The 27,105-nt window shown below is 36.6% G+C and overlaps 2 protein-coding genes, 2 long non-coding RNA genes and 1 pseudogene across 5 annotated transcripts; 4 read left to right on the top strand and 1 right to left on the bottom strand.

The window, feature by feature from the left end:
- Positions 1–2,379: 2,379 nt before the first annotated feature.
- On the top strand, positions 2,380–3,623 carry LOC128025571 (uncharacterized). The gene is made up of 3 exons (XR_008186180.1): positions 2,380–2,643; positions 3,104–3,359; positions 3,524–3,623. It is a non-coding gene; the product is annotated as an uncharacterized LOC128025571 (long non-coding RNA).
- A 77-nt stretch (positions 3,624–3,700) lies between these two features.
- Positions 3,701–7,606, top strand: LOC128025562 (uncharacterized). Of its 2 annotated transcripts, XR_008186179.1 has the most exons (4): positions 3,701–3,751; positions 3,880–3,944; positions 4,645–4,877; positions 7,271–7,294. It is a non-coding gene; the product is annotated as an uncharacterized LOC128025562 (long non-coding RNA). The 2 variants fall into 2 exon arrangements; XR_008186178.1 differs by having other exon boundaries at positions 4,645–7,606.
- A 746-nt stretch (positions 7,607–8,352) lies between these two features.
- On the bottom strand, positions 8,353–10,574 carry LOC127939380 (4-trimethylaminobutyraldehyde dehydrogenase B-like; annotated as a pseudogene).
- Positions 10,575–14,404: 3,830 nt separating this feature from the next.
- LOC128025508 (uridine-cytidine kinase 2-B) lies at positions 14,405–19,580 on the top strand. Its single transcript, XM_052611942.1, has 7 exons — positions 14,405–14,590; positions 17,405–17,564; positions 17,837–17,933; positions 18,042–18,184; positions 18,775–18,872; positions 19,036–19,084; positions 19,171–19,580. Exons 1-7 carry the CDS (start codon positions 14,486–14,488, stop codon positions 19,302–19,304), a joined length of 786 nt encoding a protein of 261 aa, XP_052467902.1. The 5' UTR covers positions 14,405–14,485; the 3' UTR covers positions 19,305–19,580.
- A 686-nt stretch (positions 19,581–20,266) lies between these two features.
- LOC128025525 (CXXC motif containing zinc binding protein) lies at positions 20,267–22,523 on the top strand. Its single transcript, XM_052611974.1, has 8 exons — positions 20,267–20,334; positions 20,421–20,504; positions 20,711–20,767; positions 21,448–21,529; positions 21,695–21,726; positions 21,861–21,938; positions 22,135–22,200; positions 22,274–22,523. The coding sequence occupies exons 1-8, from the start codon at positions 20,329–20,331 to the stop codon at positions 22,349–22,351; spliced, it is 483 nt and encodes a 160-aa protein (XP_052467934.1). The 5' UTR covers positions 20,267–20,328; the 3' UTR covers positions 22,352–22,523.
- Positions 22,524–27,105: the final 4,582 nt, after the last annotated feature.

The raw sequence follows: 27,105 nt of genomic DNA, 5'->3' as shown, positions 1-27,105 counted from the left end.
CTGTTTTTATTATTATTTATTTAGTTTTATCTGAAGTGGGCTTACGTATTGGAACAGTTGCCTAACAGGTCTTTCTAAGTGTTCAGCTGTGCCCTGTTGCATCAGTTCTTCAGATATTAAAAGCAGGGAATGTGTCTTATACTTTATATTAATTGCTTTTGCATTCTAAGTCTTGCATGCGATGATGACACACACAAACCAGGATGAAGCTGACTCTGAAAGAAAAGTCAAGTAATTTGGATGCTAAAAGAAAAGAGGAAGTCAATTGGAACTATAGGAAAATAAAGGGCATAGAGAAATCAAGAGTTTGGAAACTACCGGCGATCAGCAACCAACGACGACCTGATCGGCTGAGAAAAATAACAGGAGTTGATGACAGACAAATCCTAAAAGCTGTGAAAATGAACCCTAAAAAACAACCTCCAGAAAGCTGAGGTGATGCTCTGTCAATCTACAGTCCACAGGAGAATTTGACACAGAAGCTACACAGCAAGAAGCAAACCTCTGATCAGCACCAAAAATAGAAAGGCAAGATTCTTCACAAATATGAGCCAGTAGAGTTGATGGACCATGAGACAAACATTAACCTTTATCTAAGTGATTGGAAGGCAAAAGTGTGGAGAGAAAAAAAAGGGAACTGCAAATGATCCTAAGCATACAAGCTCATCTGTGAAGCTTGGTGGAGGTTGTGTCAGGGCATGGGCTTGCATGGCTGTCTCCAGAACAGGACCTCTTCATTTTAATGATGACTTAATGTATGATGGCAGTAGCAGAATGAATTTGAAAGGGTACAAAATCATCTTGGCCACCAATATTCAAGACAATGCCACCAAACTCATTAGAAAGCACTTCATATTGGATCAGGACAATGACCCAAAACACCCTGCCAGTTCAGTCAAGGACTTTATCAGGGCAAAGACATGTAAAGTCTTAGATTGCTCAAATCAATCTCCAGATTTAAATCTGATGAACATTAATTTCACCAGCTGAAGAGGAGACTAAAGCCAGAAACTCCCCAAAACAAGCAACAGTTGGAGACTCACTGCATTTTTTTATCAAATAAATGCAGTCTTATTGCGTAATTAGAAAAAAAAATTATATATATATATATATATATATATATATATATATATATAGATATATATATTTTTTAATGCTATTGTTTATAGTTTTGCAATATGCTGCCAAATAAATTTACATTCATGCAAAAAGATCTTAAATATCAATTCACTTCACATCCAGTAATCCTCTCTCCATTTTTTTGTTTCAGTAATGTGAATAGGAACATGAGCGTGACATTGGACGACACAAAGAAAGCTTCAACGCTCTTGATCAGGAAGATGTTCCTCCCCACGCAGAATCTAGAGGCTTTGCCCACTGGTGTTTACATCACTATGAAGCTCTACTACGATGACGATGGTACAACACAGCGCCATGAAGCTGCGTGTGACTGCAGCACAGAGCCGGCTTGGGAAGCTACAGGAATGTGGCCAGTTGAGTGAGAACAACATGGAGATGATGGAGACACCCTCTCTCTCTCAAATCAGAGCAGCAGAAATGGTACAAAGCAGATGTTATACAGGATATGCTTTGTTCACCAAACTGGATTCAGAATCAGATTATGAAACATTATGAAACAAACTGTCTTGTGACAGATGTCCAGAGACTGTGAGCAGGACCTGACCTCTGAAGACGGTAAGTAGCTGAAACAGAGGTTTTAAGAAAGTTATTAAAGCTTCCTCTCAGAAAGCTCCTAATTTAGCTGAAACAATTCTACGTAGGAGTCTTGGAGCGATTCAGGGCCAATTTATATACAGTACATATTCTTACTCTTTATTTACCATGCTGTTAATGTTGTACTTAAGGTATCTGATAAGGTTCTGAAAGTGCTGTAATTGTTTGATCACTTTGCTTGTAGAAGGTCATGACAGACCCCAATCATCAAGTTTTTTTTAGTTGCCAAATATGTCTACTGTAATGTCTTATTACAGTAACTTACTGTCATGCATTTTGTGTAATGCATTTCTTCTCCCTCTTTGCGTTTTGTTGATTTTCTCCACTGCTAAAGAAACTCTTAAGCCTCTTAACAGTTCTCGTCAGTACTCCTAACAATTTAGGCTCTTTTAAGGCGTTCTGAATTACTTTCTTCTTTACTAGGATTTTTTCTTGGAATTTTGTCACTAGGAGCAACTCTCTGCACTAAGAATAATCATAAATATGGGTCTGATATTGAGTTCTGCACACGTCCTAAAAAAGTGAAGCCAAAACATTTTGATCTCCATGGCTGGCTGCATAAACCCTGCTCTCTTCATGTAAACTAATAACTTTAGGCAAAAAAAATTCAAATCACACTTCAAATATTTTTTCCCCCAGATGCACTCTAAAAAACGCTGGGTTGTTTTTTCAACCCAACTGCTGGGTTGAGGCCGTTGGATAGGACTTTGGGATGTTTTAACCCAAGTTTGGGTTGAAAATAACTATCTTTTTTAACCCAGCGGGGGTGGGTTGAGGACGCGGACGTGAAGGAGAGCACGCACGTCACGTCAAAATCGTACGTCTCTCCAGTGCGAGCAGCCGCCATTTTCTCAGCGTGATAGAAGCGAGAAGCGAGTGATAGAAGCGAGAAGCGAGTGAAAGACTATGGTAAGTAACGTTAAATATTCAAAATGTAAAGTTATCTTTTATTGTTTACCCGGTTTTATGAAAGGCGGAAGGTTTATGAAAGGCGGAAACAAAGGAGCTTAACGTTATATCTAACGTTATATAAAAAAAACGGACGCGGTTTTCGCCTCGGACACGGAGGTCTTAACTGCCTCATGTAACGTTACTGAACGGAGGATGTACTTTTAATATAACGTCTGTGAATGTATTTTGTCATATTTACATAAGATTTTACATTATCTGTTCTCTTTGAGGCGTTAACAGACGGTTATGGTCACGGTTACGCTCATGTGAATTTGTCTTTTTTTTCGCGGTTAAACTGAATGTATGTTTGTCTCCTAAAGGAAACGGCATTGTGTAACGTTAGTAAAGACTAGCATAATTATTTTGAGGCTGTTGAAGTGGTAACTGTTAAAAGTATGTTTTACATGTAATGTTTCAGACTTGTCCAGCTCCTGTCTTCATTGTCCTCGCGCTGAGAGTTAAAGACACAGAAGCTGTTTGTGTGAGGAGTCACAGACCTGTGTGAGGATGAGGAGGAGGTGTTCTTCTGAAGAGAGGGACAGACGGGTTAAGGAGAGTAAACTTCAGAATAACATCAAGTTATCTTTATTTTTACTAAGACTAAAATAATGTGTGTGTTTTTTTTTAGATGTTGAAATCCAGAGACAAGATAACTTCATTCTTTTGAGACTGATGTAAGTTAAATTATTATTACTTTTTTTTTTTTTTTAGAAAATTTATGTTTCTGTTGTGTCCTGCCTGTTAACTTCACATTTTGATGCAAAAACAGTGTGATTTTATATATGTATGTATGTATATGTTAATATTTTATTGAAACCATTGATGTCCCTCTTTGCAGAACTCAAACTAACTGGAGTTAAGGACACAGAAGTCTGCTTGTGTGAGGAAGTGGTTTTCTCAGCTTCTTCTGAAGAGAGGGAAAGATAGTTTAAGGCAAGTAAACTTCATAATTTCATGTTATCAGTTGTTGTTGTGTTTTACTAAGAGTAAAATAATGTTTGTTTTTTGTTTTTGTAGATGTAAAAAGCAAGAGACATGGGAGATCATCATTCCTTTGAGATTTTATGTAAGTTATTTTTAGAAAATACATTTTTCTGTTGTCTCCTGCCAGTTTACTTCACATTTTGATGCAACAACAGTGTGATTACGTGCTCATTTCATTAAGACCATTGATGTCTGTGTTTTTTATTACAGAACTCAAACCAACTTTGGAGTTGTCTGATTTGGAGAGTCATTATTCTTGGTCTTCGCTCTTAGAGGTAAAGTTCACACAAAAAATCATTTACTTGCCCTCAAGTCATTCCAAACCTATAAGACTTTTGTCTGTCTTTACAACATAAATTAATATATTTTTAGTTTTCTCATAATATTTGTTAATCCATTTATAGTTTAGATAATCAGTATTTTCAAGCTTCATAAATATAGAGTTATTGTAGAAGTAAATTCTGATATTTATATATGAATACATCTTAAATTATATTATAGCAAACATGTATGTTCAAAATAAAATATTGGTCTCCCAGACCAGCAATGGAGGACACAAAAAGAGAATATTAAATATATTCATATGTTTTCCAAAAAATGAACAGAGTTTGTATAAGTCTGGAAAAACATGGGGAGAGTAAATTATGAACATTTTAATTATTTGGTGAACTAACGGTTTGAAGAGCAGCCCTCCATTTACGTGAATATTGTGAGGTATGTGAATGTCATGTCTGTTTTAATGTTTCAGTAAAGAAGCTTTCTGAAAGCAATATTTATTCAAACAATATCGCATGTCCTCACAGTAGTGCTGCCATTATAGCCTTCACGAGAGCTGTGGTGGACTGAGACATTAAACAAACACAAAGTGTTGAAACTTTAACAACGATTATTTTCCTATCCTTACGGATGTGAATACACCTCTACCTGAAAATGGATAGTTTAAATGTTTAATTTTTTCAAATGTGTTTCTCTTAGGCCACTGATGAAGAGCAGGCGGTGACTGGGATGAATGCTGGTCAGAGAGGAGAATCTTCTTTCCCCTAAACTGATGCAGCGGTGGTTTTAAAGGAGGACACTGCCCTGGATGATGTAGAAGATGTCAGATGCTGTGCTGATGGGGTTTCTTCATGATTACATCAGTTATGCTAAAGAGATCATGAAAATTGACCGTGATGCATGATCTGTATTCATGGACTATGAAACAAACTGTAAGTGTATAATTAGTTAAAAAAAAAAAAAGTTAAATGCTTTTTCTGTGTTGTTTAGTAGAAGAGTTTACACTCTGTCATTCATACACCTGCTCACATTCTTTCACACACACACACACGCGTCTGTTAAAGGTTATAATTAGGGCTGCACGTTTTCAAGTTTTTCATTAACCGTTAACCGAGGCCCTTAGCGGTTAATACTCGGTTAACCATAGTGTGCGCCAGGGTTTCCGTTGTCCGGTAATTTCCGGACATTGGCCGAAAAAAAAAGAAAAGAAATGTCCGACAAAATTTAATCTCTCTGGTCAAATTGTCCTATTAAAACTGCCTAATAATCTCGCCCACTAACACAATCTGAATTTGAGAATAAGCCTAAAATGTATAAAGCAAATATACACCGACCTTTGGCTATCTTATAAAGGAACAGGCTCTAGTAATAGTTATGTAACTTTCCGTGTTTAGGCGAAGGTAACAAGCAGGCTCCGCGGCCGCCTCGCTAAGGCTATAGCACTATTCGGACGGGACTAGTTTTCTAAACTACGTTTGAGTTTCGATTCTTACCACCTGACGTCTGTGATTTTCATGTACCAATTCGGACGGGACTAGTATCTCCGTGTTTATTACAGAGGTGGGAGGGTCTGATTTGTGCATCTGGGCGTCACAGAGATCACGCGCTGTGTATGCGTGCATTGCATTCATTCAAAATGATTGCCATTAGTATTATTACACAATAAATACTAGATGGCTAGTATAGCAAACCTTATTAATGTGTGGTTCTTTTTAGTTTAACTTGTTTTCCTTTTTTTTTTTTTTTTTTTAATGTAACTGAGTACATAAATAAACGTGAGTAATCTTACCTGATGCTGATATTACAATAGCCGGTATTAACTGTTTAAGCGATCTTGCTTTTGATTTTATTATTTGTATTTTTTATTATTATTATTTATTTGCCGCTAAGCAAATCTATCAAACATCCGCGCAGTAAGAGCATCTACGGTAATTCACGTTGGCCAAAACACACAAGGAACCGCGTTGTGAAATAAAATATCACCGGCAATCACAGACATTCGCATTCGGACGGGATTAGCTTTCTCAGAGGATCACTGAGTTTGCTGAAAAACGGTAGTAAATTTGCTCTGGAATTATCACAGAGGTTGTGTGAGAAAAACACAGACGTGGCAGATTCGGACGGGATTAAAATCACTAAGTACGTCTGTGAAACGGAGATTTCTCTAACGACCCCCTGTAAAACTAGTCCCGTACGAATAGGGCTTATGACTATGTTTGACAGGTACCATATTTGAAAATCGATAAAAAAAAAATATTTTAATTACATTTATATCTGAATTTATGTCAACCTATTGACTTTCAAATATCAAAATGTCATGAATTAATATGTATTTCTGTACAAAATGACAAACATATTTTCCTATTATATTTTGCCTGGAAACGCTTCCAACAAGGCGTCGGTTCTATTTCTAGCATGCACGCGTCGAGCCGCGCCTGAGCCGCGCGTCTCACGCAGGCAGTCGGCAAGCTCTAACCTCTTAACATGGGAGCCGAATTAAAAACAGACACGCCACGCAGCTGAGATGCTTTCGCCACGCATCCAGTGTGTCCTGACCGGCCTAATGATGCCCGGGTGTTGGCTGTTGAGATTACAACAACGAGGTTGTACTTGAAGTATATCTAAGCACTGTATTGCGATACTTGCATTTTGCCCCGTCACTGTCAATTTTAAAGTGCTCCAACGCTGTACTTTTTTTTGCCCGCTTCATATTAGAAAAATGACTTCTTCTTGTGGACATTACAAATGTCTGGGAGCGCTCTGGCGGTCTCTGGTGGTGCAAAAATGTATTACAACTAAATTCAATGCACGCCATTGACGTCACTTAACCGAGCAAAATGTTTCACTCGGTTACGCAATTTTTAACGGTTAATCGGTTAATCGGTTAACCATGGACACCCCTAGTTATAATATCAAAGTTAATGTAGTGATTTATTTGTGTACTGTCATGCCAGAATAGTTGGAAAAAAAACTAACTAATTGTAAATTTATTGTATGTGTTTTCGTATATTTTTATACAATATATACAATTGAACAAAGTCCAATTTGATCTTAAGTTATATTCATCAAATGTTCAATGCTTTATGAACTCTGTAGCTGTTAATGCCATCCTTTTCTGCATTTTTCTTCTAACATGTTACTTTTTGACTTTTCTCTTGTTTTTAATAAATATTTTCCTTTTGGTAATTATTATTTGTGTGTAAAAGTGATATTTAAAATGAACAACATTTGTAGGTTTAATGCCTAGCTCAATTTGGGTTGATTTTAACGTAGAAATGCATTGTTTCCCCACATGGCTGCACTCTGCGAGTTTATTTTCTGCCAGCAGGAGGCGCTAAGAGCGGGAGAGGTAGGTTTCTCCGGTAACGGCTGCAGAGCGGTGCTGAGCTCACAAACGCTGCCTTATCAAGCATATGCGAAATGATATCGAACATTTTCTAAATACAGTAGTTTTCCTTCTGAAATACAGTGATAAAAAAACACCCGCTCTGGTTTTTGAAACCCTGCAATATAGTCATTTTAAACCATAAAAAAGGCAACCCAGCAGGCTGGGTTAAATATGATAACCCAACTGGTTGGGTTAAAACAACCCAGCGCTGGGTTCGTCCCTTTTTGACCCAGCGCTGGGTTGTCAAAATAACCCAAATTGGGTTGTTTTCAACCCAGCAGTTTTTAGAGTGTGGATTCCATCATTTTAGGCAGTTCTTTTCACGCTGGAATGTTGGAGTGTTCAATTTTCCATTTAGTTTGCTTTTAGTTAATAAAAGCAGGGTGTGGTGTCATAATCATGAGCTTGTGATTGGATCTGTGGGAGTTTGGGTGGGATTTGATACCGCGGTCCACCTCACAATCACTACTGTAATGACTGGGCTTCAAATGATTCACTACTGCTCAGAATCTGGCTCCCAGTGACGTCATCAGCACAAGATGACAGCGGCCATATCTGGGTTATCTTGACTTCAGTTTTCACTTCACTTTATATATATATTCCTTCATTATGCACAAGCTTGATTACAACAATGTTTTGCTTTTTGTCATTAGTTCAAATATATTACATGCATATAGTTTACCTATTCAATTGCTTGAGAAAAGCATACATTCACAGAACAAGTGATGTCTGTTAAACAGGTACATTAACCAATTATAGCTATTTAATTATCAAATATAATGACAGGTACTTTATAATAATGCAGTTTATACTCTTACACTCATTAAGAATTGCACCATTCTACAGTACAGGCACTTGTGTAATATTCACAGACAGCTGTCATTATTTGACAGAAATTGTGTTGGCAAGCTAAACATGTTCCATTAGTGTTGAACTCAAACACATTTCAATTACTCTTAGTCTTTAGGGTACAGAGGTAGGGTATGGAAGTATTCAACCAGAATACATCTTGCTCGTGTTCAGAAAAGACAGTCCACATCACCCATCTCCACCACCACAGTCTTCAACTGAGAGTAGAATTCAGTGGTCACCAGGGAGTTTTCCCTTCCAATACCTAAAGTCAGTAAAAAGGTCATGTTTAATTTGAGTACAGTGTGCTTAGTGTCACAGGGCAAACACATACAGACAAAAAATGTTTGGTAGCTGTCGCTCCACCTGAGGCCTTGTATCCCTCAAATGGCACCTCCACAGGGGTGATATTGTAGTTGTTGAAGAAGCAAGATCCAGCCTGCAGGTTTCTATAACACGATGGGCTCTCTTAACATCTCTGGTGAGTCAGAAACAGACAGGAAGGGAACATGAGCAATTGGGAAAACCCCAGAAATAACACCCATTCACAAAAACTACTGTTCAAAAGTTTTAAAAAAAATTGACACTCTAATCACCGTTTCCTCAAAAATATTAAGCAGCACAACTATTTAGAATTTTGATCATGTTCCTTTAGCACCAAATCAGCATATTAGACTTGTTTCTGAAGGATCATGTGACACACTGAAAACTTTTACAATATTACCGTTTACTGTATTTTTGATCAAATATATGCAACCTTAGTCAGCATAAGAGATTTCTTTCAAAAACATTAAAACTCAAAATGTTTCAACAGTAGTGTTTAAAAAATAGCGTTCACTTCACTTAGTAAAGACTTTTGCTGTCAGACCCAGAGCACTGTCACTGGCTCTCCCAAGAACCTCATCCTCGGTCTCAAAGGACACAACTGACATCACAGGCCCAAAGATTTCCTCTCACACACACGTTGTAACAATGCAGTTCTTTGTATACGAAGAAGGAGGCGGGAACCGGCGGACAATCAAATAACTTTAATAATAAAGTAAACACAAAACAGCACGACAGCCCCTCATGGACGACTGCCGCGCACAAACAAAAACCAAACACAAAATAAAGTCCAGGCCTGGTCGTCTCTCGTCCTTCACTGTCGTCTCTCCTGTTTTATATCCTCCCATCTCCTCCGTGGGACTCGAGACCGGTGGGTTGAGCAGGTGTCGCTCATTTCCAATCACTCCACCGGCCTCGCCCCGTTCCCACGGCTCTCGGCCCCGCCCCATTCGTCACACACGACATGTCACCTGTGCAACCGTCTGAAAACAAAACAAACAACACAGACTGAAGGAAATGAACAGAACAAAAATAAACCACTGAATCTTTCCAAAAAACAAAATCTCTAAATCAGCTGCCAACAACTCACCGAGCACACATGGTGTTATGTAGTTTCCATATTTTAGTTTAGGATCTGCTGGGATGAAGGGCTCTCTAACTCCGTATCAAGCAAAACTAACTTCCTTAAACCACATCATATAGTAAACCATACGATCATGCTTCTATATGAATATTTTCTGAATGTACACCTATACCTCTTTCTTAGCTTGCTTAACATATCCCAGCACCGTGTCCAGGTGTGGTTTGCGGACCAGAGCTCCCATACGAGTCTCATCCAAAAGAGGGTCTTCAATCTGGAAGCCTTTACTTCTCTGACCTCTTTCAAGAAATGAGGAAGAACAGAGATTTGCACGAAAACTCTGGTGCCATTGCTGCACACCTGCAAGTGAGAGATACAAAAGAATAAATATTATTTAAAGAGTGTAAAAATAATACTTATTTGTATGAATATGGAGCTACTGAAGAGCATATTCATAGATGCACAATATAGCGGACCATAAACAGCAAGTGCACCAAAGTGAGTGGGTTTTTATTATTAGTGTGCAGTCTGATTTTCCACAAAAAATAACACTTTTATTCAGCCAGGATGTATTAACTTGATCAAACGTGAAAACATTTATAATGTTACAAAAGATTTCTATTTTAAATTAGATTTTTTTTAGTATTATTATTTAGAATTGAAAGCAATATTGTAATTTTAATTGTGTATTTGGTCTGTACGCTATATTAGTATGGCTGTGATTACAGCCAGGTAGATGAAAATTAGCTTTTATTGGCTAAAAAACAGAGAGGGAAAAAGCTGTATGCTCATACTTTGACTTGACTTAAACTTCCAATACAGAACCTGGCCTTGAGACAGGAAGTTAACCATGAGTGCTCCTCTAACAGCGTTTTCTAGGTCAGTGTCCTCAAAGATGATCAGTGGAGACTTACCACCGAGCTCCAGTGTCACTGGTTTAACCCCTCAGGAAGCTATTTCCATTATCTGTTGGGCTAAAATGTGCATTTGAACAAAGTGCCGTATTACTTAGTGACCTTTTCTCAATATATAACATTGGGTATAATAAACACAACTTGGATTAAAGGAATAGTTTTAACTTTTCTGAAAATGTTCTCACCTTCAGGCCATCCAAAACATGTTTAGTGAGCCAAGTAAAAAAATGTGGATGTGTGGATGTTTTTATCAGCTGTTTGGACTCTCATTCTGACAGCACCCATTGTCTGCAGAGGACCCATTGGTAAGCAAGTGACATTTTGCTTACATTTTACATTACATTTTGTTTATCTATGAAGAACTAATCTTGGATGGCAGGAGAGTGAGTAAATATCTAGCAAAGGGTGAACTTTTCTTTTAAAACAGACACATAATAAGTGCTGTGTGTAGGATTGACACAGAGTCGTTGAACTAGTTATTGCATTCCAAATAAATAAAAAAAATTGGAGAGGGTTTTTTTTCACCCGGCCCTTCCTCCTCAGACTTGACGCACACACAGGTTGCCAGATTGAGACACCAACAAGAAACCAAAACAACTACACACATTCTGGCCTGGAACGCACTTATTATTTTTCAGATAAACAAGTATGTTAACTTGGCATGTTTCTTAAATATCTGCAAACATATTATGGAATTTTATGCTTTAGTAGAGTCGAAAACTTTCATACAGCAAGGAATATGTTCTGTGATTCCAGTGTTCTAAGACACACTTTTAAAGCTCATATAACACATACCACAAGCGATGGCAAGGGCAGATTTCCAGGATGTAATCTGGAAGGGGTAGATGCAGGCTCCTGTGCCCACACACACATAGTGGCTCCCGACGTGTGGAAGCAAACGAACCTCCTGGGAGCTGAAAATGCTGACCTGAGAAAGAACAGCCCATGCCCCATCTGTATATTCTTAATTAAGCTGACATAACTATTATTTGAATTTTATGCACACAACCTGTCAAAAGTTTGCAATAATTAAGATTTAAGAAAGAAGTCTTATGCTTACCAAGGATGCATGCATGTATTTGATCAGCAAATACAGAAATAGGAAAGACAGAAATATCATAAACTATTACATTTGAAAATAAGTTTTCTATTTTAATGCGTTTAACAGTTTATTTGTCACATGAACCTTCAGAAATATTTCTAATATGCTGATTTCCTGCTCAGTTATCAATTATTATTAACGCTTAATTATTAATAACGGTTCTTATTATTATCAATGTTGAAAGCAGTTTTTGTGGCTTAATATTTTTAATCTGTGGTCTTTTTTTTTTCAAGATTCTTTTACTTTCGGATTGTAGTGTATCACAATTTCCACAAAAATATTAACTCATTGGCACATGGGTAGCCAGTGTAGAGAACGAAAAACCGGTGTAATATGCTCCGCATTAAAAGCGCATTTTGCGAATAGGAAGGATTGGCTCTGAGTAGGCTATGTGTGTTAAATAAATAATGTATACCAGTGATGTGTGTTCCACAATTGACCAACACCTGGGGTGGCTCCTGGGTTTTAAGTGTTCATGAGATGGATTGCCTGAGGGAAGAAACTGTTCCTGTGTCTGGCTGTTCTGCTGCCCAGAGCTCTGTAGCGTAGACCAGCGGTCCCCAACCCCCGGGCCGCGAACTGGTACCGGTCCGTGTGGCATTTGGTACCGGGCCGCACAAGAAAGAATAAATAACTTACATTAAAGTTGCAATCTGTAACTTTTGGCGATCGCGTCTGGCGGAAGAACATTGTAGCCGGAGCTACTTCTCTCTGTTTACATCAGCGGCGAGTCACGCAGGTACTGCACTACTTTGCAGCGTTGTTGAGCCCAACCAGACTAAAATAGTCCGAATATAAACACTTATTATAGGTGTACCATAGTGATTAAGGATAAGACAAAAAACACGGTTTGTAAATGGATTTATGATGTACTCGTTCATTATATATTATCCATGATATGTTGGCGCGATGTTACGAGGACGCTGCTAATAAATTTGCATACAAATACACAGTGGATTCATGTTGATAATATTTAAAAAATACTACAGTTTTTATGCCATTCATATCGTTTTATTTTGTTGTATTTATGCTTCACACCTTAATGCCTGGTCCGTGAAAATATTGTCTGACATTAAACCGGTCCTTGTTCCTAGAAAGGTTGGGGACTGCTGGCGTAGACTAGTTGGCAGTACAAAGAGGGATTGTGCTGGATGTGAGAGGTCCAGAGCTAGCGCTTTTGCTTACTCTGGATGATTACAGTTCTTGGAGAGAAGGGAGGGTTGTACCACTGATTCGCTCAGCAGCAGTCCGGACTATCCTCTGTAGTCTTCTGAGGTCAGATTATTTCACTCCTCCCCTCACTGCAGCCGCCTGCTCTCGTCTACATTTCAGACAAGGTGCATCTCAGACAAGCCTCTTGTAATACTTTTTGCAGAGATCATGTTAGAGGTCATGAAAACATTTGCAATGCACTTAAATATTAATATCTGAATTAGATATTACATATATTCTATTTAGTAGAAAAATTTTGTTTTTTACGATTATGTTTTATTGGTTCAAAGGTAAGAAGTGGTGATATTTATTTTGTACAAAATTTGCAACTGCTTTTGATCACTAGATGCACCACAAATTAAATCACGTCATGTTATAGGGACTACTGAACAGACATTTAGAAGTTGATTTTAAAATGCAACTTTTTTAAAATTCAAATGAAATTATTTAAACACTTGCATTGTTACAACACTGTAAGTGTGTCCTATCAGGTAATGAAGAGTTCGACACATGTGTGGTCTTCCTCACTTGAACGCTTGGGCGAAATACAGGAAATGCGTCATTTAAGTTGTGAAGTGGTCATGACTAGTGATGGGATTTATGGCTCTTTGAGGGGATCCGGATCTTCGCGATCCGTTCCTTTCAAAGAGCCGTTCAAAAGAATGGCTCTTTTGGCTCTTTTTAAATATTTAGTCAGTTTTAAGAAGCCAGCTTGGGAGCATCTCAGTTTATCCTGGAAATAATCACTGGGAGGTATTATGAGGTGAGATTTGTAGTCAAATAATTAAAGCTCAGATATCACACACCAATATCTGAGTTTGAATTATTCTGAAATATTGATTATTACATCATTTCTCATGTGTCGACTATATTCCATAGGGTTGCACAAATCCCTCTGCTTAGACAGTGACATCATTATTTTGATTTACCTTTAGTACAAAGTGTGTGTGTGTGTGTGTGTGTAAAACTACGTTGACTTATGTTATTCATACAGTACCTACTCACAAATAAACATAAAAAACAAAGCCGGCTGCAATGAATTTCTGTGCAAAACAGCTTTTACTACAAACACTTCCACACAAGAACATTGTTATCACACAAGAACATTTTGATAGAAAACTAATTTTTTTTTTTAAGTAGATAAAATTAGAATAAATAAAATGGAAATGTCTACATACTACATACTATTACTACTGTAAACTTTGCAAATAGGACATCAGCCCCTTCAAGTCAATGAACAATAACAAAGTGGGCTGCAATGAATGTCTGTGGAAAACAGCTTTTAGTGAAACATTTCTATACAAGTACAGTATCACAAAAGAACATTTTTAATGATTTTAAAATAAGTTTTAAATGAACACAAAATGCAATGTAAATGCATGCACAACTAATAACTAATATCATCACGCTATAAAGGGTTGGCCTGCGCTGGGTGCGCCCCTCCCCCTATAACTGTTCTGTCTCCTGGAGGAGCTCATTTGTATGAACACGCATAGGAAAAAAGAACGATAGAAAGAACGGCTCCTCTCCAGTCGCGACTCGGCTCCCATCGTTCATGTTTATGAGCCGTTCAAAAGAATCGGTTCGTTCGCGAACGTCACAACTCTAGTCATGACCGCAAGTGTGGGTATTTGGACAAGGCCACACATTCTTGAGCTCTCACTCCAACCATGGCTGGCGACAGTGAAACACATCTTAAGGACAGGGCGGAGAACGAGCAGAACACCCGACAGCCCTTCATCATCGGTGTGTCTGGAGGCACCGCCAGCGGAAAGGTTTGAGCTTTATCAGGGTTTGTCAATGACTGTACAGACTCCTGTATTATCGTGTCGGTTAACGGGGTTTCAGTGCCTCCAGAGACCGCGTGGCTTTTTTAGTTTGCTCATAATGAAATATACACGAAAGCGTTTTTATACATTAAACATATGGCGTAAACATATTAAAACATATTCACTTCTATATATCACACAAGTCAAAATCTATAACTTGCATCTTATTTTAAACCATTTTGTAATTTCTTTGCTTCACTAACTGAATTTCAAAAATAATTAAAAAGTTAAACTGACGTTAACCGACAACAAATAATTTTCATAATCCCGTTCATATGTGTCCAGATTCGTGTTTATTCTCGTTTTAAATGTCAAGTACGTCATGTTTTAGCTCCACGTGGATTTACCGCGTGTCCTGTTGTCACGTATATGCTTGTTAGCTAACTCGGAAGTCGAAGTCGGATGTTATTGTATTGTATGTTTACTTGTTGTCATGTTGGTTTAAAAATTTTATTTGAGTTATCGGTTGAAAAATAAAAAGGGTGCTACTTCCTGGTCCGTGTACTTGTTGGCCAACGGATTTTCGTTTTAAACGGAAAAAAACAAAAACGAAAAACGGCTTGTTTCCCAATTTCCATTAGTAAATAGGAAAACAAAAAACGGAAAACAATCCATTTTTCTTTTTTTCTTTTGATATTAAAAGACGGAAAACGGAAAACAATCTGGTTATCCGATTGTATTTATAGATGGAAATCGGAAATCAAAATACGTATGTATGAACTATTTCTGCATTCTGCATTGGTACTTTTTCGTGAACCGGAAGTTACTCCCGCCCAGAGCTCCCGCCACGCCAAGAAGACCCGCCCTTCACCCAAGGTAATGTAAAACACGTAATTGATGTCCGAGCTACTGCGACAATGGAAACAAGTTATGTTCTCTTTTGAGAAGGCAAACGTGTCACAGTAAGAGATGATGACATGTCTGTTGACAAAATATGCAGGATATTTCAGGTACTGAAATAATACACAACAATAACAACATAAGTAACGTTTGTTATAATTTACAGTTTTGCACGCAAAGACATAACGCAGTATGTTCCTGCACAACCGGAGGCTGCAGTTTCAGGACCGCAGATCTATAACCCTGTTGGTTTAGTTTGCAGTCACGTTACTTTGTATATAGCATCAATATATTAATCTCAGTAGTATTTGTTTTTAAATATGATTTTTGATTCAAAATGCAGCAGAGGTTAATTACTAAGTGAGCTTTGAGTCACAATTTTAAATTTAAACATGAATTTACACAAAATATAAATGAAATATAAATTTTGTGAAATTGATGTATGTCAATTTTAAAACAATTGTAAAAAAAGGAAGAACCTTAAAAGTCTTAGTCTCTTGAATTATACAGTATATTTATTAACCTCCTTAAGGTGATTTAGCTCATTATCAGGTAAGTTAAAGTTGGAATCAGTGTATGGAGTCACTAAATTACAGCAGAGAGTTTAAAAGTTGTTGAGAGGCAAGACAAGACACAAGAATGATTCAAGAATGTTTATATATATGTCATTTTTGAGACAACATCACAAGCACCAAAGTGAACCCCTTTTCCATCAGTTGCTGCATGGACAGAATGGCTGTAGGCTTCAACTCTAGACAGAGAGATAAATAAGAAACATTTGTCTAACATATTTAACTGGTGTAAGTAGGCAAGGAAAGTTGCGGGGATATGACGTCATAATAGCGTGGGATGTTTACATTGGAGCAAAAGCATTCATTTAATCTTTTGCGGACATACATGTGCAGGAGACTTCACACCAGCCGCTGAACTTGTGAAAACTCATTAAACGAAATTAAACTTGCAATCATATGTATATATATATATATATATATATATATATATATATATATATATATATATATATATATCGTCGCCCTTAGGAAAACGTCTCTCTTTTATACATGACCCAGATTTGAAATGCTTTGCCCGCTGAATGTCCTTACATGGGATACTGTTCTAACAGAGTTCACAGCACATGTCAGCTGAGACACGAATACTTTATCTGTAGTAAAAGTTCAAAATATTCACCAAAAATGCCATCATTTGCTCCTCTTTTCATGTTGGGCGGAACATAAAAAAAAGAAAATGTGTAATCAGACCGTGTTGGTGCCCATTGACTTGCATTGTATGGACTACAAACACTAAGAAAGTCATACAGGTTTGGAACGACAAGATTTTCTTTAAGTATCATATTTGATACATCATGACTTTATGGCTCATATAGTGATAAGAGAATATGGACATCTCTATATCTGACTACTTGCATAAAATGCATAAAAATGTTTTCACTCTATATCTCCCATTAATATGCCTTAATATGACATTTAAATGCTTTGTTTTGTGACCAAAGCTCTGTCGTTTTAACTGAGGGACAAAACATATAATGCTGTGCAGTTGAGAGATCTATAAATAAGCATTACTCCCTGAGCTAAGTCCTATTTACCACATTTAATGCTCACATTTTAACATGATTATTCTCAATGACATATGGATAACCAACTAACATTTATGCAGTCCAGTAATTGTTCATATTTAAATATTACTAACTAACAATATAAAGTCTTCATGATAATTTGATTAAAAAAAAATCAGTAAAGATTTCACAGCAATAAGACACATGTACCACGACCTGATGGTCAACATCTTATTTTTAGAATTATACTAAAAGACCTTTTACTTAGAAGACAGAAGGCATGTTGTATAGATTGTGTACAACGGGTTTTAGCACTTACTAAGTGGTTTTGTGTCTTCTCCTCTCAGTCTTCAGTATGTGAGAAGATCATGGAGCTGTTGGGCCAGAATAAGATTGACCGTCACCAGCGGCAAGTGGTCATCCTCAGTCAAGACAGCTTTTACAGGGAGCTCACGCCTGAACAGAAAGCCAAAGCACTCAAGGGCCAGTTCAACTTCGATCACCCAGGTACTGTAATGTCCGAGGGTTGCTAAAGACATCAGAAGTTCACTCCGAAGTTAGAATATGCTCATCTATTACTTCTATTCATTCGCCCATTACTACGCATGTGAGAACCAGTATCAGTATTCAATTTTGGTTCAATCCTTACACAAAACTATCACATGGTTTCTCAAGACACATGCCATACGGACTACTTTAACATGCATTCCTTTTAAAGATCAACATTGTGTTATTCTTCCAGAGAATAATCTGTTTCTCAATGTTTCCGTCGTTCATAGATGCGTTCGACAATCAGCTGGTCATGAAGACTCTGTGTGACATCATTCAGGGACAGACCGTGCACATCCCGGTTTATGACTTTGTTACTCATTCCAGGTCAGCGCTGCTCTCTCGGTCTCTTCACACGTTGCTCTTTTGGGTGATCTGATGGCCGAATCACCGTTGGATGTATTATTAATCATATGTTCTCCACACCTCGTACAGGAAGGCTGAGTTTGTGACCGTGTATCCAGCAGATGTGGTCCTCTTTGAGGGGATTCTCATGTTCTACGCGCAAGAGATTCGAGATCTGTTCCAAATGAAGCTGTTTGTGGACACAGACCCAGACACGCGCCTCTCGCGAAGAGGTAGATGGATTGTGTGTCTTTTACATTTGCAGTTTGGTTTAAGTAGAGCTTTTTGTCTTTCTGTACCTAAGTAGTATAGATCTTTGATTATAATGAAAGTGATTTTCCTCTGGGTTTTCAGGGTCCGTTTATTGCATTAAACTAGGAAAACTGATATCTGGTAAATAGAAATAATTTAGCATTTTGTGGCATTCCAAAGTTCAAGTTTGAACTAACCTTCTAATTTGTATTAATACCAATATAGGAGAAAAAAAAGATATATATCCCCTTAGCAGAAATAAAAGAATGTAAACTTTTTAAAGTGGCATGTGTGAAGTGTTGCAAGAGAGATGAGGTGTATATTTGTACATTCATTTATTATATATTGAAATGCATGCTTTTAAATAAGAAAACACTGAGCATCATTTCATTATGATCTGTGCGGTACCTGAAGAAATTGTGCGCTCAAAGTCTAGCGTGTGACCATGACATTATAATTAACTTAAGTGCATTTAAAATAAGTTTTTTAAGAACTAACATTTCTATAACTGAAGTAGTTTGGCTAAACTGCCGTACACTGTATACTAACTGCATGTTTTCTTGTTTGTCAGTGTTGCGGGACATCAGCGAGAGAGGCAGAGAGCTGGAGCAGGTTCTGAACCAGTACATCACCTTTGTGAAGCCAGCCTTTGAGGAGTTCTGTCTTCCTGTGAGTCTCTTCGTTAATGCCTAATCCTAATGAACTCAACTTCTCCATTATTATAGCTGTACTTTCATGTCAGAAAAGGTGCCATGTATACCAACTTGACATGTTTCATCTGCTTCCTCCTATTTCTGTGCCCTAAAAGATCTCTGACACTTATATTTTGCAGACCAAAAAGTATGCAGACGTCATCATCCCCCGAGGAGCAGACAATCTCGGTGAGCACGTAGTCACTAGTTGTTTGATATGATATGCGCACTGGAGAGATTTAACTTGATGTAATTTAATCTCCCTTTGTCTCTAGTGGCTATAAATCTGATCGTGCAGCATATTCAGGATATCCTGAACGGAGGAGTCTCCAAACGGCAGAATGGTTTTGAGGACGTCGACGGGACCCCCAGACAAAGACGGCCGTCTGAGTCGAGTCGACCTCACTGACCTCACTCTGACCTTCACTCCGTTGAGGAGAGGGCGGACCTGAATAATAGTGTACATCCCATTCATCCAGTAACAATGAAGGGATGCAGGAGCTGAAATGCCTTGGTTATTGTGACTATTATTTGCCTTTTGAAATGTTGTGGATAGTTGTTTGTGTTCACAGGTTTTGAAAGTGCTATATGTTTTTGTGGAAGGTTTGATTGCAAACTCCGCCTGTTCTGTAATTGTGTCTATCTGCTTTCTTAGCTACTCAGAAAATAAATGAATGATATGAAATATTTTGTCAGACTGGAAGTAGAGACAAATCTGATTACAGTGCTATTTGCGTACATACTTGAAGTTGGAGCTCAGGTTGGGTGGATTGTTCCATCCACACACAAAAAAACACCTAGTGCCTCATATTTGAGGTCCTTTTATGTGTATGTGATTGAAGAGATGTGTTATTTTGTAATGATGGAAACATGGTACAAAAATTTTTATAGTTTTTGTTTTGTTTTAAGCTTTCTAGTTGAATCCCAATGTTATGTGATTCTTACAGTTGTACTGTTTTGTACAAATGACATGACACATTTTGTCATGGTTTGTCGACTGTATTTACAGTTTTACTAGAAATGGTTTCCATGATATCTTAGTGTGCATATTGAGTATTTTACCCAAAATTACTCTATACCCGATGCCCAAGTAATACAATCCCCAGATCAAATCAGGGATTACATTAAATACCTCAATCAAAATTGTTAAAACCAAAACAAACTGATTACACCCTTTCCTCTCTGGGACGTATTTTTCTACGAATTTTTTACTGGTTTATTTATTTGCATCTGATTTTGTTGACGAATAATCCATTACGTTGTAGTGGAATAAAATAAAATAAAACTACACCCTGTTCTTTGCGTCTTTGTTACACTCTTTCACATCGTATCATGCATGTAATACCCCTCATGACCGCTAGGTGCTGCTATCGCGGCGTCCGTCGCGCTCTTTATACGCACTTTGATGACGTGCAGAAGAGGCGTGGCTCAACATGGGGGTATGTGTGTAAAGCATAGCATTGGATACTTGCAAAATAATATTCAATGAATAATCGCTCTCCTAACTATTTATTGTTGTCTATAGAAATTTGGATTACAGTTTAAAGCCACCTTGGAGAATATTACAAACGTTAGGCCGGTGGGAGATGATTTCCGATGGTATTTAAAGGTAAAGTGTGTTCGTGTGACGGACTGTCACTGGACTGACATTAAAAATAAAAATAAAAAACACTTATTTTAAGTGTTTTTCATGGAAATTGAGAAATCACTTTTCAGAATCTTTCACTATTTGTAGCCTTAAGAGTCATTCATGATGTGATGAATACTGCTGGTAATGTACTGCTAACTGTGGTTTAATTACTCCTGTCCTTGCAGCTGAAGTGTGGAAACTGTGGCGAGGTCTCGGAAAAATGGCAGTACATCACCTTACTGGTAGGTTGAAAAAAAAAAAAGTGTGGGAAATTAAGTTAGTTACTGGTTTGCATGAAATGCTAGTATTGTTGCAAGATGTTTACATGCTTTGGTCCAAAGCAGCTTAAAAACGAGAAGAAAAAAATGCAACAAAAAGGGAGCAAAGAATTTTAGCAGTGGAGATATGTTTATTTTCACTATTTTAAAGCATTTCGCAAGTAAACAGGAAACAAAGAAATAATATTTCAATAAAACACTTAAAATGGGACAAACATGCCATTTTCATTGTGATTTTTCCCCCAAATAAATGTGTTTTCATTATTTCTTATTTTTTTTAATGCATTTTTGTCACTTTTTTTGTTTGCTTTCTGTTGCAAAATGTGTACAAAATATATAATTGAAAAATGTATTTTAAAATAATAATAAAAAAATACAAGAATAAGCACTGCCACAGTGAACTGCAGAGAAAACATTTAAGAAATATTTCACTGAGAAATTAAATTCTGTCACCCTCATGCTATTCCAAAACAGTGATTTATTTATTTATTTATTATTTATAGTTAAGTTGTTATTCATTCAAAATCTCCCTTTCATTTATACACAGCACTTTTTGCATTTGTGTTACGTCATGCATAGTACGTTGCCTCAGTGCATAGAAATAAATGTCTGTGTAGTGATTGCTGGTCCTTTCTTTTCTTCAGGATAGCATGCCACTGAAAGGAGGACGAGGGAGTGCTAGCATGGTGCAGAAGTGCAAACTGTGTTCTCGGGAAAACTCCATAGGTAACCAAACTACTAGCTAGTAAACGTGCCACTGAAATGCTTACACATGGCTGGAATCTCCAGATAAGTTGCACAATAGCATCATCTCCATTGATGTGTCTACATCTTTGGTTGGGCCGTGTGTAAGCGCATATGGATGTCTTAACTGGATGTCTTAATTTCCAGATATCCTGAGGGACACAATTACACCTTACAATGTAAGGCAGAATACTTTTTTTTTTTCTTGTTGTTGTTAATTTAAAAGCCACAATGTACTAAGTAAAAGATGCAGTTTCATATGAACATTTCTATTTGCTTAGTCTTGCGGGTGCATGTATTTTCTCTTCTGAAGGCAGAAGATAGTGAAAAGTACAAGACAATTGTCCAGTTTGAGTGTCGAGGCCTGGAACCAGTCGATTTTCAACCTCAGGTGAGATATTCCTATAGTATAGTATAGTGTGTGTGTGTGTGTGTGTATATATATATATGTGTGTGTGTATGTATGTGTATATATATATATATATATATATATATATATATATATATATTATTTTTGTTAAATAATCTTTAGAATCTTTACCCTAATCTGAATCAATCACATAAACATTCACTATGTTATTTTTCAGGCTGGTTTTGCCGCTAGCGGAGCAGAAACACCCACCCAATTCCCTGAAATCAACCTGCAAGAGAAGGTAAGAAAAAGAAGGAATTCTCACACCTTCAGTTGATTCAGGAGCTCATGACGGTCTCTTTCACATGTTTCAGGACTGGACTGACTACGATGAGAAGGCCAGTGAGTCTGTGGGGATCTATGAGGTCACACATCAATTCATCAAGTGCTGAAAAATGAAGAGGGCTGATTGAAGAGCAACTGATTGGTTACTGGATGAAGTTTTACATTGACTGCACCGCACTCTTGTTAGTCAGTGCTAATTGGTTAAATGTTTATTATGTGTGAGATGGACAGTAAGTTTGGTTATACGATGCTACAATAATAAAATATGGAATGATTGGATTTTTTTTTTTATGTGTGTGTTTGTAAGCCAGCTGAATAATTTTATTTAGCTTTTAGGAAAATTATCCAGAAAAGGAGAAGGGAGGCAGAGGAATATATATTTTCCATCTTCACTTGAGCTCTCTAGAACAAGCAACAAAATGCATCACAATCATTATATAATATAAAATGTATGACTTATCTGTTTTAATGTGTATTCCCTAAAATGTCTAGTTTCTATTTTTTTTTTTTTTTTTTAATGTATTTGGTAACAATATAGATTAGGGACCACAAATTCTATATTAACTAAGAGTTTTACCTCAATAAACTTCTATTTTGTTGCTTATTGATAGTAAGTAAAGTAGTTGTTGCAGCATGTTTAGGTATAAGGTAGAGTTAAGGGATTTAGAAAATGCTCGTGCAGAATAAATGACTAATATGTGTTTTATAAGTGCTGATAAACAGCCAATATGCTAGTAATATGCATGAGTATAAGTGACTAGTTAATAATGAATAGTGTTCATAAAGCACACATTAATGCCTTATTCTGCATGGAACAACTAATCTGACCTCATACCTAAATATAACTCCCTTAAACACTATTAATAAGTAACAAATAAGGATTTAATTGAGGCAATGGTCATAGCTCCTAGTTACTTAATAGTGAGAACTGCTCTCCAAACTAATGTGTGACCAAAAAGTGTCTAATAAATAGGTACCAATAAATCTAATGAATAACTACAAGTCACTATGAGAACATATTGGAGAACTAGTTGGAGGTGAATTGTTTATATCTGAACCACTAGTATGAGGTGAATAATCTGTTTGAAACAACTCCTTAAAGGGATAGTTCACCCAAAAATCTAAATGATGTCATTAATAACTCACACTCATGTCGTTCCAAACCCGTGAGACCTCCGTTCATTTTTATAAACAGTTTAAGATATTTTAGATTTAGTCCGAGAGCTCTCAGTCCCTCCATTGAAGCTGTGTGCACGGTATACTGTCCATGTCCAGAAAGCTAAGAAAAACATCCATGTGACATCAGAGGGTCAGGTAGAATTTTTTTGAAGCATCGAAAATACATTTTGGTCCAAAAATAGCAAAAACTACGACTTTATTCAGCATTGTCTTCTCTTCCGTGTCTGTTGTGAGACAGTTCAAAACAAAGCAGTCTTTGTTTTGTGCCAAACCATGACTTGTTGAAATGCTGTCAATTATTCACCTTCATGTCACTCCAAACTTGTATGAGTTTCTTTCTGTGGACCTCAAAAGATATTTCGAAGAATGTTCAAACAGAATCATTTCCCAATGACTTTCAGTAAATGGACAAAAAATACGATGGAAGTCAATGGGAACCAAAACTGCTTGATATCTGCTTGGTATGTTTTGTTGTGTGTGTGTGTGTGTGTGTGTGTGTGTGTGTGTGTGTGTTCCATGGAAGAAAGTAAGCCATAAAGGTCTTTGAACAGCACGTAGGTGAGTAAATGATGACAGAAGTTTTAATTTTTTGTGAACTATCCCTTTAATGTATGATTATATCTATGATATTTTCCATTATCTTATCTCTAATCTAATGTCTGTTTGTTTTTTAACTCTGTCCACCGTAGGTTGGTTATGACATGACCCATCTTGCAGCTCAGGGGTGCTTTGACGCTGCTGGTCTGAAGCCGAGAGATGTATACGTCATTGAGCTGCCTCTGAACTCATCACCTATGAAGCTCTGGGACTGTGTCCCGAGGGTGAGATGGACGGCTTCCCAAGCACACTTTTCTAGCTCAGCGAAAAGCTGCTAAACACAAGTTTAATTTGGCATTTCATACTTCATACCAGTAAAATGTATAACATTTTTGGACCAAAAATTAATCCGACACTTTGACCTGACCATGTTTTGCTTTACTATTATCTGTAATAAATTATTTTTAAGTATATTCAAATAGAAAACTATTATTTTAAGTTGTCATAATATTTCACAATATTACAGTTTTTTTCTGTATTTTTGATCAAATAAATGCAGGCTTGATGAACAGAAACATGAAAAATAGTAATGTTTACAAACTTTTGGTCTATATATTCTAAATTTGGTCAATTATAAAAAATCCCAACAACCATCCCAACTGTAAATATATATTTTAAATGTTTTTAAAAGTTTCTTCTGTGCTCCAAAGCTTTTTTTTAATTTAAAATACATTATAAACAGTAATATTGTAAAATATTCTTACAATTTAAAATGTGTTTTATATTTTATTATGTTTTAAAATGTAATGATCAAATGATCATAAAAATGATCACAACCTTTTTATTTTGTATTCATATTCAGTGTATGTAAATATGTGTGTGTTGTAGATTGTCCAGGCTTTCTCTGTGACATGTTTTTAGTGTTATTGAGATGCTGTTACAGTTTTTTTAGTATTTTAAAATTGTTAAATTATTTTGATTTCAGTTTTAGGTATTTTTGTTCAAATGTGCAAGGTAAACTAAATGAAATTGAGAAATCTTGCCAGGTCAACTAGCTGAAATAAAATGTTTTTATATTATATTACTTATTTTATGTGGTTGTTGTATTATTATTTCTATTAATAATACATTTTTTAATGTCAAATTAGAATGACTCTATTCCTGGTTTTGAACTTGTTCAAAAGAGCTCATTGTTTTTTGATTAGACATTAAGATTTTTTTTAATGGCTATTATAACCCTGATCTGTAAAGCCCTAATTTGTTAATCTTGCATTCTTTTTCCAAGGAAAACTAAAGATAACTGGGAGTATGGGAATGCCCATGAAACTTCAAAACCTTCAGCTGACAGCTGGAAAAGCCAAACTGTGAATCTCCATCTCTTAATGAACAGTGAAGATGTGTTTTTGGAGAGATGTTAGAATAATTAATTTCTGAATTGATTTTTTTTTTTTTTTTTTTTTTGCTAAAATTGTATGAATGAAGTTGTGAACTAGGGCTGTCACGATATACCGGTATTGACGATAACAGTGATATTCAAATACACAGTTATCGATATCGTGTTAATTTAGTGTATGAGGATATACCGGTTTTAGTGATAACCGCAATATAGTACCTGGTTGAGTGCCCAGGTGGCAGTATCGTGCCTTAACTCTGACACCTGTCACACAAGAAGAAGACGCAGCCCTCGCAAGCTACTCTGAGGAGAGCTGTTAATGTTAACAAATGGCATCTTATTGTAAAGTGTTACCATTAATATATTCAAAGAAGACTGAGAAAGCCAGAGTCTTGTGCCCTGCTTTTATCAGTATCAATATTATGCTCGTTGGGTGAAAAAGAAAAACTCAATAAACAAAGTAAAAAATTATTTGACTGATATCTTCCCCACTCCAAGGTTTCTATAGATATCACGATATATCGACATCATGAATTCTTATGGCCACAATAACCGTGATATGAAAAATCTAATTTCGTGACAGCCCTGTTGTGAACTATTACACTGTAACAGTGAGTCTGTTGGTTATAGCATAAACATAACGCCATAAAGATTACTGTATGTTACTAACATAAATGAAAAGACACAGGCAAAAATGATCCTACGCAATAATAATATTATGATATATATATATATATATATATATATATATATATATATATATATATATATATATATATATATATATATATATATATATATATCAAAGTAAAGTCGCCATTGTTTAGTTAGTTATTACAGTAAATCACCACTTGAATCGTGCAGATGAACATGGAGTCTGACCTCTCAATTATATAAAGTTAACTGTCCTATAATGAGCATCTAACTGACTAATATCAGTTTTATCATTACATTTCAAACTATGCCTTTTGGTCCTTTATATATCATTTGTAGTCAACTGAATTAAAATTATAGCTGAGAGTAACAAACATTGATTCAGAAATTTTCATTGAATCATCAGATGCTTTAAGAGTGTGCATGTTGGTATATCGTCATTTCAAAGCATTTTTGTATTATTGTATATTATAACACATATTTCTTATATTTAATTTACTTCAAAATATGCAGTCATTTTCCTAGAATGTCTTTATGTATTTACAATATTGTAATAATTACAATATAGACTCTGCACTGATAGAGTAGCTTTTGCATTTTCACTTACGATGTAAGTGAAACTAGTAAAACTTGACCATTTTCTTCTAGGTCATCCTTGAATTCTTGAATAACAAAGAGTTGGTTTATTTGGAAGTGCACTTTATTTTCCATAAGCTGAAGACGATTCATAACTCACCTGCTGAACTTTTATCCTGAAGCTGTCTGACCTACAGAAGCTGACTTTAAACTGTAACTGTTTAAGGATACATCCTTCATCTTCATCTTCAGCCTTCATCAAGCAGGGTTTGAGCTGCTGTACTGTATGTGTCCATCTACCAACCTCCTGGCCTTCTCCTTCTCCTTCTGCTCATCTCGCAGTCGTTCCTATGACACATCCACATGCTTCTGTTCTGCTCTACTGTCTGGATCTTAAGCAGTTAAACCAGCAGTGGCCAGATTAATTACACCACACCTCTTACAGACAGGCAGACAGGGGAATGAAATCTAACAAAATGAGCAAGTTTGTCTCCTGGCTGCTATTCTCAGTTACGAACATTT

The sequence above is a fragment of the Carassius gibelio genome, chromosome A2 (genome assembly GCF_023724105.1).
Source record: "Carassius gibelio isolate Cgi1373 ecotype wild population from Czech Republic chromosome A2, carGib1.2-hapl.c, whole genome shotgun sequence".
In the NCBI taxonomy this organism is placed as follows: Eukaryota; Metazoa; Chordata; class Actinopteri; order Cypriniformes; family Cyprinidae; genus Carassius; species Carassius gibelio.
Note: the sequence above shows the minus strand (reverse complement) of the source record. Positions and strands in the feature narration are given on the sequence as shown.

Excerpts from the sequence above, each read along its gene's own strand:
- LOC128025508 (XM_052611942.1), top strand. The coding sequence starts at position 14,486 with ATGGCTGGCGACAGTGAAACACATCTTAAGGACAGGGCGGAGAACGAG. Across the intron at positions 17,565-17,836 it reads GTTCAACTTCGATCACCCAG|ATGCGTTCGACAATCAGCTG; the intron begins GTACTGTAATGT and ends CGTCGTTCATAG. Across the intron at positions 17,934-18,041 it reads GACTTTGTTACTCATTCCAG|GAAGGCTGAGTTTGTGACCG; the intron begins GTCAGCGCTGCT and ends CACCTCGTACAG.
- LOC128025525 (XM_052611974.1), top strand. Across the intron at positions 20,768-21,447 it reads GGCAGTACATCACCTTACTG|GATAGCATGCCACTGAAAGG; the intron begins GTAGGTTGAAAA and ends TCTTTTCTTCAG. Across the intron at positions 21,530-21,694 it reads TTCTCGGGAAAACTCCATAG|ATATCCTGAGGGACACAATT; the intron begins GTAACCAAACTA and ends CTTAATTTCCAG.